Source organism: Sander vitreus, chromosome 3 (genome assembly GCF_031162955.1).
Source record: "Sander vitreus isolate 19-12246 chromosome 3, sanVit1, whole genome shotgun sequence".
Lineage (NCBI taxonomy): Eukaryota > Metazoa > Chordata > Actinopteri > Perciformes > Percidae > Sander > Sander vitreus.
In genome coordinates this window covers 36,840,509-36,850,508 of record NC_135857.1, presented here as the reverse complement: position 1 = coordinate 36,850,508, position 10,000 = coordinate 36,840,509, and the positions used below count along the sequence as shown (strand labels likewise).

General features: G+C 49.7%; 1 protein-coding gene across 5 annotated transcripts in view; it reads left to right on the top strand.

Annotated features, from left to right (window-relative positions):
• The window catches only part of wdr62 (WD repeat domain 62), a 38,963-nt gene that overhangs the window by 12,088 nt on the left and 16,875 nt on the right, over positions 1–10,000 (top strand). For all 5 annotated transcript variants that reach the window (XM_078247233.1, XM_078247232.1, XM_078247235.1 and 2 more), the window contains exons 10-17: positions 119–250; positions 2,410–2,582; positions 2,827–2,918; positions 3,365–3,490; positions 6,149–6,219; positions 6,408–6,529; positions 7,928–8,003; positions 9,216–9,327. In XM_078247233.1, coding sequence (XP_078103359.1) covers positions 119–250; positions 2,410–2,582; positions 2,827–2,918; positions 3,365–3,490; positions 6,149–6,219; positions 6,408–6,529; positions 7,928–8,003; positions 9,216–9,327 — 904 coding nt within the window. The remainder of the gene's footprint in view (positions 1–118; positions 251–2,409; positions 2,583–2,826; positions 2,919–3,364; positions 3,491–6,148; positions 6,220–6,407; positions 6,530–7,927; positions 8,004–9,215; positions 9,328–10,000) is intronic.

Genomic DNA, 10,000 nt, shown 5'->3' with positions numbered 1-10,000 from the left:
AGAGGGGGGACACCAGAGCAGCTAGATGATAAGTTTCCTGTTGTATGCTGATGACAGGTTCTGTTGTCTCCAAACATTCAGAAAGCCTTCAGATTAAGTGTTAACGTTTTCTCCTCAGGTGTATCCGGAGCTGCCTGATGCCTCTGAGGCCTGCCTGCCTCCGTCCTCCTTCCTCACGTGTTCCTCCGATAACACCGTCAGGCTGTGGCACGCCGACCCCCCCACCGGGCACAGGAACCTCTACAGCAACGTAAGAACAGCCTGAGTTTCATATGTGCTCATATTCTGCTCATTTTCAGGTTCATAACTGTATTTTGAGGTTGTACCAGAATAGGTTTACATGGTTTTAATTACCAAAAAACACCATATTTTAGTTGTACTGCTCATTGCTGCAGCTCCTCTTTTCACCCTGTGTTCAGGTCTCTGTTTTAGCTACAGAGTGAGACCTCTCACTGCTGGAACATCTTTGTTGGCAGTCGCACATGCTCAGTAGCTAGGTAAGGACTACACGCTCAGTAGCTAGGTAAGGACTACGTGCTCCGTAGCTAGGTAAGGACTACACGCTCAGTAGCTAGGTAAGGACTGCATGCTCAGTAGCTAGGTAAGGACTACATGCTCAGTAGCTAGATAAGGACTACGCGCTCAGTAGCTAGGTAAGGGACTACGCGCTCAGTAGCTGAGTAAGGACTACACGCTCAGTAGCTAGGTAAGGACTACACGCTCAGTAGCTAGGTAAGGACTACACGCTCAGTAGCTAGGTAAGGACTACACGCTCAGTAGCTAGGTAAGGACTACACGCTCAGTAGCTAGAGTAAGGACTACACGCTCAGTAGCTAGGGTAAGGACTACACGCTCAGTAGCTAGAGTAAGGACTACACGCTCAGTAGCTAGGGTAAGGACTACGTGCTCAGTAGCTAGGTAAGGACTACACGCTCAGTAGCTAGGTAAGGACTACACGGCTCAGTAGCTAGGTAAGGACTACACGCTCAGTAGCTAGGTAAGGACTACACGCTCAGTAGCTAGGTAAGGACTACACGCTCAGTAGCTAGAGTAAGGACTACGGCTCAGTAGCTAGGGTAAGGACTACATGCTCAGTAGCTAGGTAAGGACTACACGCTCAGTAGCTAGGTAAGGACTACACGCTCAGTAGCTAGAGTAGGGACTACATGCTCAGTAGCTAGGTAAGGACTACACGCTCAGTAGCTAGGTAAGGACTACACGCTCAGTAGCTAGGTAAGGACTACACGCTCAGTAGCTAGGTAAGGACTACACGCTCAGTAGCTAGGTAAGGACTACACGCTCAGTAGCTGAGGTAAGGACTACACGCTCAGTAGCTAGGTAAGGACTACATGCTCAGTAGCTAGGTAAGGGACTACACGCTCAGTAGCTAGGTAAGGACTACACGCTCAGTAGCTAGGTAAGGACTACACGCTCAGTAGCTAGGTAAGGACTACATGCTCAGTAGCTAGGTAAGGACCACACGCTCAGTAGCTAGGTAAGGACTACACGCTCAGTAGCTAGGTAAGGACTACACGCTCAGTAGCTAGGTAAGGACTACATGAGCTAGCTAGCTGTTTCTCCAACTTCAGTAGAACAAGGCAGGATTAGCTGGGAGACTTCTTCTAAACGAGGGAACACTTCCACCTTTGTGTTGAATACCTGCAGAACAGGGACATGGAAGTAGTTCTTCTGGAGATTATGGTGAACTAGTGTGTGTTGTAGCAGTGTTCTGCCATTGAGAACGAGCTAGCATGCTAACGGTTAGCCCCCTAGCCCCCTCGTCTCAGCTAGTGACGTAGAAAGCCGTGCAGATGTTGACCAGCTGACCCGGAGACTGAAGACAGGACACATTCAGAAACCGTCTCTCACTCAGAACAGCATGGAGGGTAGTTTGGCTCAGTGTACATGGATTATCACAGCGTTGCTGTATTGTGAAATGATCAGCATCCTGCACCGTGTACGTGCCGTGAGGCACCCTGGGATTCCCATGCCTAGGTAAAAGGCTCTGCAGGCCATCTGTTGCAGGTGGTACTACCCCACAGACTGACTGGAGATGATCTGAACAGATTGTACATCTGTTCTGTTAACAGAAGAAACCTTTAAATCAGACATGTATCACTCAGTCTCTCCACACGTCATCGTGTTGAATCCATTCTGAACCAATCAGCTGAGAGCCAGGCGTTTCCCATCATGCCCCTGGGTAAGGAGGTTATCGCTGCCCGTGCGTGCGTGACGTCAGAGTGAGTCGAGTTCAAGGCGGACACAGATCTACCCAGCATGCATTGGGCAGCGATTGATTGTGCGCAGGCCTGGCTCATCTCCAACGCGCAGTACGACCTGTAGAACATAGTTTGTTTGACTGTTGTGTGTGTGTGTGTGTGTGTGTGTGTGTCTGTGTTTTACGTCCAGGACCTGCTGAGGATCCTGTACGTGGGGGAGGACACCCAGCACCTGCAGGCCGAGGGGGAGAGGGGGGAGTGGGGGGAGGCCGCCGGGGCTGATGGGAAGGCTGGGATCAGAGTGCTGGGAATCAGTCCTGATGGACAACACCTGGCAGCTGGAGACCGCTGTGGAAACCTGCGGTGAGACGCACACATACACACACAAATAGAGACGCACACACGCATACATACACACACACGCACACACACACACACAGACAGAGACACACACACAAACACACACACACACACACACAGACAGAGACACACACACGCACGCAACACAAGTTTTGAAAATGTGTCCACAATATTGTCACTGTGGAGAAATAACATTTGTGTGTGTGTGTGTGTGTGTGTGTGTGTGTGTGTGTGTGTGTGTGTGTAGTATCTTTGGTCTGGCGTTCCTGGATGAGTTGGTGAAGATCGAGGCTCATGACTCTGAGGTGTTGTGTCTGGAGTTCTCCCCGACGTCCACAGGTAGGTGACGCTAACGTCTCGCTCACACCAACACAACGGACCTTCCTCACAGCAGACATGATGACCTGTCATAGTAGGAAGAGCCCAGCTGAGACTGATCACCTTAACGATGGCTCAGGTCCATCTAGTGTCCCAGTGAGATATGTCAGTGAGTCAGCATGAACACCACCAGGACCTCTGCTAAGAGGAACGCAGCCATCATTACTGGTTAGAACACACCTGTGCTGTTCCTACTCTGACATGTCAACATGTCTGCTGTGAAAAAGGTCTACGACGAGGAAAGTTTTGATACTCGATACTCCTCGAGGCAGTTCGGTCGGTGCATAGAGAGAATACTAGGTGGTGGTGGTTGTTGTTGTTGTCGTCTCAGGTGTGAAGCTGCTGTTGTTGTTGTTGTTGTCGTCTCAGGTGTGAAGCTGCTGTTGTTGTTGTTGTTGTCGTCTCAGGTGTGAAGCTGTTGGCGTCGGCCAGCAGAGATCGACTGATTCACGTCTTCAACCTGGAGAAGAACTACAGTCTGGAACAAACTCTCAGTGACCACTCAGCCTCCATCACTGCAGTCAAGTTCACTGGTACACACACACACACACACACACACACACACACACACACACACACACACACACACACACACACAGAGACACACACACACACACACACACACACACAGAGACACACACACACACACACACACAGAGACACACACACACACACACAGAGACACACACACACAGAGACACACACACACACACAGACACACACACACACACACACACACAGAGACACACACACACACACACACACACACACACACACACACAGACACACACAGAGAGACACACACACACACACAGACACACACACACAGAGACACACACACAGAGACACACACACACACACACACACAGAGACACACACACACACACAGTTTAATTTGTGTTTTATATGAAGTTTGTCTCTGTTTTTTCACTTTTTCTGTCGTATTGTTGCTGTTTTCAGTTTATGTCGTTTTATCCGACATATAAACAGCCGGTAAGTCCAGTTCAGAGCTCAGTGTTCACACTAATCATTACGTGTGTGTGTGTGTGTGTGTATATATATATATACACACTATTGGGGGTGGAACGGTACATGTATTGGTATTGAACCGAAACGGTACGGGCGTCTTGGTTCGGTACATGAATTTCCACGGAGAATACACGGTATGAAAATAAATAAAACTTGCGGTCAAATGAATGAATGTAATGTGGAACTACTGTTACATACATGTTTCTTAGGGACACCTAATCTGTAGCCCCGCCTTAGCTCTGAAGCTCCCGAGCTCCGCCTACATGTCGAGTCGGTCCAGTGAGTCCACACGAAGCAAAGTAGTCCCTTCCATGTACAACCAAACATGGATGTACTGTAGCTGTGTCCCTTCTCGCCTCGACCACAAATGGCCTCCAGGCCCATTTGCTCCGCTGTTTAGCTCCGCCGTTAGCTGTTAGCTCCGCCGTTAGCTGTTAGCTCCACTTTTAACTCCGCCGTTAGCTGTTGGCTCCACTTTTAGCTCCGCCATTAGCTGTTAGCTCCGCCGTTAGCTGTTAGCTCCACTTTTAGCTCCGCCGTTAGCTGTTAGCGCCGCTGTTAGCTTCGCTGTTTGCTGCTCTGTGCATTCACATATGAGAGCAGCGCTTGTCTCCCATATCACACTACTAGCTGATTGTCTTATTTTGTTTACAAGTTCCAGATGGAGTCTGGAGATGATGTGGGGTAGCCTACTTATTGTTTACTGTTTACATCTTACTTTATACGCTTTATACAGCTAGCTCAGGGGACAGACTGGATGACACTAGGTGGTACAGCCTGAGACAGCTAGCTCAGGGGACAGACTGGAGGACACTAGGTGGTACAGCCTGAGACAGCTAGCTCAGGGGACAGACTGGATGACACTAAGTGGTACAGCCTGAGACAGCTAGCTCAGGGGAGAGACTGGATGACACTAGGTGGTACAGCCTGAGACAGCTAGCTCAGGGGACAGACTGGATGACACTAGGTGGTACAGCCTGAGACAGCTAGCTCAGGGGACAGACTGAGGGACACTAGGTGGTACAGCCTGAGACAGCTAGCTCAGGGGACAGACTGAGGGACACTAGGTGGTACAGCCTGAGACAGCTAGCTCAGGGGAGAGACTGGAGGACACTAGGTGGTACAGCCTGAGACAGCTAGCTCAGGGGACAGACTGGAGGACACTAGGTGGTACAGCCTGAGACAGCTAGCTCAGGGGACAGACTGGATGACACTAGGTGGTACAGCCTGAGACAGCTAGCTCAGGGGACAGACTGGAGGACACTAGGTGGTACAGCCTGAGACAGCTAGCTCAGGGGACAGACTGGAGGACACTAGGTGGTACAGCCTGAGACAGCTAGCTCAGGGGACAGACTGGAGGACACTAGGTGGTACAGCCTGAGACAGCTAGCTCAGGGGACAGACTGGATGACACTAGGTGGTACAGCCTGAGACAGCTAGCTCAGGGGACAGACTGGAGGACACTAGGTGGTACAGCCTGAGACAGCTAGCTCAGGGGACAGACTGGATGACACTAGGTGGTACAGCCTGATACAGCTAGCTCAGGGGACAGACTGGAGGACACTAGGTGGTAAAGCCTGAGACAGCTAGCTCAGGGGACAGACTGGATGACACTAGGTGGTACAGCCTGAGACAGCTAGCTCAGGGGACAGACTGGATGACACTAGGTGGTACAGCCTGAGACAGCTAGCTCAGGGGAGAGACTGGAGGACACTAGGTGGTACAGCCTGAGACAGCTAGCTCAGGGGATAGACTGGAGGACACTAGGTGGTACAGCCTGAGACAGCTAGCTCAGGGGACAGACTGGAGGACACTAGGTGGTACAGCCTGAGACAGCTAGCTCAGGGGAGAGACTGGAGGACACTAGGTGGTACAGCCTGAGACAGCTAGCTCAGGGGACAGACTGGAGGACACTAGGTGGTAAAGCCTGAGACATGCACAATAACAAAAATTGCCTTCTGCATTTTTGTTTTCCCTCCATTGAACTGAACCGTGACTTCAGGGTACCGTTCCACCCCTAATGTTGATGTATATTACATGGATATCGTAGCACCCCTAGAGGCGTGGTGGTGTATGTCAGGTAGGACTTATTTTAAATGTCCCGTCCATCTGTCTTGTCAGTACCATGTAGTAACAGTAACAGCTGTCTTCCTGTGTTCCAGGCCAGAGTCCTGAGGTCCGACTTGTGAGCTGCGGAGCCGACAAGAGCATCTACTTCCAGACAGCCGAGCAGGTGAAGAGATGTGATCAAAGGGCTGGCCGTTTCACGCTGTCGGTCCACGTCTTTCTCACTTTCTGACCTTTTCTTCAGGGTTTTTCTCAGTTTTATTCTGTTTAATGGTTTTTTTGCTTTTTTGGATGACAAACTGGTGTGTGTCTGTCTGTCTGTGTGTGTCTGTGTGTGTGTGTGTGTTGTTCCAGACGACAGAGGGTCTGCTGTTCTCCAGGAGTCACCACGTGGTGGAGAAGACCACGCTGTACGACATGGACCTGGACGCCTCCAGGACGCACGTCGCCATCGCCTGCCAGGACCGTAACGTCAGGTCAGTAGCTCCCAAATGACCTCTCCCTGAGCGCCACGTGGGGGTCAATTTACCGTTTGAGTACATCTCAGAAGGCTATCAGCCACATGGCGGGTCAATGTTTGTAGCAAAATAGAGACGCACACACACAGAGGCCCCTACAGACACACACACACACACACACACAGACCGAGAGACACACACACACACACACACACACACACACACACACACACAGAGACACACACACACACACATACATACAGAGACAGAGACACACACACATACAGAGACAGAGACACACACACATACAGAGACACACACACACACACACCGAGGCCCCTACAGACACACACAGACCGAGAGAGACACACACACACACACACACAGAGAGAGAGACACACACATACAGAGACACACACACATACAGAGACACACACACATACAGAGACACACAAACACACACACATACAGAGACACACAGACCCACAGACAGAGACACACACATACACACAGAGAGAGAGAGACACACACATACAGAGACACACACACATACAGAGGCCCCTACAGACACACACAAACACACAGAGGCCTCTACAGACACACACACACACACACACACAGAGACACACACAGACCCACAGACAGAGACACACACACACACACATACAGAGACACACACACATACAGAGACACACAAACAGAGGCCCCTACAGACACACACACACACACACACACACACACATACAGAGACACACACACACAGACAGAGACACATAAACATATACAGAGACACACACACATACAGAGAGACACACAGACCCACAGACAGAGACACACACACACACACACCTACAGAGACACACACAGACCCACAGACAGAGACACACACACACACACACACACACACACACACATACAGAGACACACACAGACCCACAGACAGAGACACACACACACACACACACACACACACACATACAGACACACACACATACAGAGACACACACACACATACAGAGACACACACACACACACACACAGACAGAGACACACACACACACCCCTGAAGGCCAGCCACCGTGTTCTTCTACGCTAGCTACCTCAGGCTTATTATTAACCAGAATGTGCCGATTTTTGGCGAGCCAGCCAGCCAGTCTTCCCAAAGAGAGGACGATGAAAACGGAGGATAAACCAGCAGCACTTTTTTGATGTACGTTACATAAGAAAAACCCACAATTTCATATTTGTGGCCGGTGAAACGTTTTGCTTGGCGGGTGGATGAGAAAATATCCACCTGGCCGGTGAGTCAAAAAGTTAATTTGGGCCTCTGTCAGGAATATAAAAGGAAAGAAAACCAGATGCGTAAAGATCGGTGGAGGAGCCGTAACGCTGACGGCAGTGTGTTTGTGTTTTCAGAGTTTATGACGTGGACACTGGGAAGCTGAAGAAGAGTTTGAAAGGCTCGTCCAGCGATGAAGGCGCTCTGCTGAAGGTAAAGAGGTCTAAGGGCGTTTCACATTTAGCTTTAAATCCACCTTTTCAGGGGATTTTCAGACCAAAATGTTCAGAACAAACTCAGCTCTCTGTAAAGTGAGGCCCAAATGTGTTCCAGAGCAACAGGTAAAGAGATCGTTTGGCCCTAAAGCTGAAAGGTTGATGTTTGACATTTTTCTTAGGTTTACCCCAGTAGTGTAATATAGCATCCCTAGAGCAGAGCCCGCTGAAGACGTGATGTTGGGAACGGGCTGATAGCTTGGCCTGAGGTAGTGCTGCTTGGAGAAATCATCACCCCAAAATGACTTACAGAGGGACCCCAAACCACCTCATATGCAACCCCACTGTATAGCATACTACTGACTTACTGTGTGTGTGTCTCTGTATCTGTGTGTGTTTGTATCTGTGTGTGTCTCTGTCTGTATCTGTGTGTGTGTGAGACTGTATCTGTGTGTGTGTGAGACTGTATCTGTGTGTGTCTGTATCTGTGTGTGTGTGTGTCTCTGTCTGTATCTGTGTGTGTGTGAGACTGTATCTGTGTGTGTGTGTGTGTGTCTGTATCTCTGTGTGTGTGTGTGTGTGTGTGTCTGTATCTCTGTGTGTGTGTGTGTGTATGTGTGTGTGTGTGTGTGTGTGTGTGTCTGTATCTCTGTGTGTGTGTGTGTGTGTGTCTCTGTGTGTGTGTGTGTGTGTGTGTGTGTGTGTCTGTATCTCTGTGTGTGTGTCTGTATCTCTGTGTGTGTGTGTGTGTGTGTCTGTATCTCTGTGTGTGTGTGTCTGTATCTCTGTGTGTGTGTCTGTGTGTGTGTGTCTGTGTGTGTGTGTGTGTGTGTGTGTGTGTGTGTGTGTGTGTGTGTGTGTCTGTATCTCTGTGTGTCTGTCTGTATCTGTGTGTGTGTGTGTGTCTGTATCTGTGTGTGTGTGTGTGTGTGTGTGTGTGTGTGTGTGTGTGTATCTCTGTGTGTGTGTGTGTGTCTGTGTGTGTATGTGTGTCTGTATCTCTGTGTGTGTGTCTGTATCTCTGTGTGTGTGTGTGTCTGTATCTCTGTGTGTGTGTCTGTATCTCTGTGTGTGTGTGTCTGTATCTCTGTGTGTGTGTGTGTGTGTGTGTGTGTGTGTAACAACATTACTGTTGCTCAGCATGTTGACTGCAGCGTAGTGTGTACTGGTTCTGTGATGTGATTGGCTGATTGTCTGGTGTCGTCTGCAGGTTCAGATGGATCCGTCCGGGTCGTTCTTCGCCACCAGCTGCTCCGATAAAAACATCGCCATCTTTGACTACGAGTCAGGGGAGTGTGTCGCCACCCTGTTCGGACATGCTGGTGAGTATATCCAACAGTGTGGCGTAGTTTATTCAGTCTGCTACACGCAATATTTCCGTTCACGTCAACCCGACTACCCTGCTGCGGTCTCATCAGCTCCCAAAGAGAGCGCCATGCACTCGCTTGATGGGCGCTCCTGGGCGTGCCTAGCCTACCCCTGGTTGCTTGGCAACAGAAAACCGAAATTCTCCAGTGCTACCTTCAACCACGTCTTACAAGTCACTTCAGAGGTCTTGTCAAGTCACAAGAACGATGTTTTGGGATTTAAAAGTATTTATTTCTCGATAGAAGTAACACAATATATGAGATTAAATGCCAAACATATCAGATATGCTGCCTTCGCTCCGATTGGCTGTCGCTTGGTCGCATCGCTCAGCATTTGCATGAAATGGACTTCTTGTCTATTTTGAGCTCGTGGCTTGTCGCTGGCAGACAGCCCCTCCCGTTGATGATGAATGGCAGCCTGTCGCTCTGTCTCTGTCTCTGTCTCTTGGGGCTAATGTGACTGTAGGGTTAGCAACTAGCTCACGCCAACTTATTGGGACTTTGTCTTATTCCCCGTAACCCCCAGAGAGATAAGTCCAGACATACCCTTCTCATCTCCGTCTACATACTGGGAACTAGGGCTGCCCCCTCTTGGTCAATTAGTCAACTAATCGGTCGTTTTGGTCTC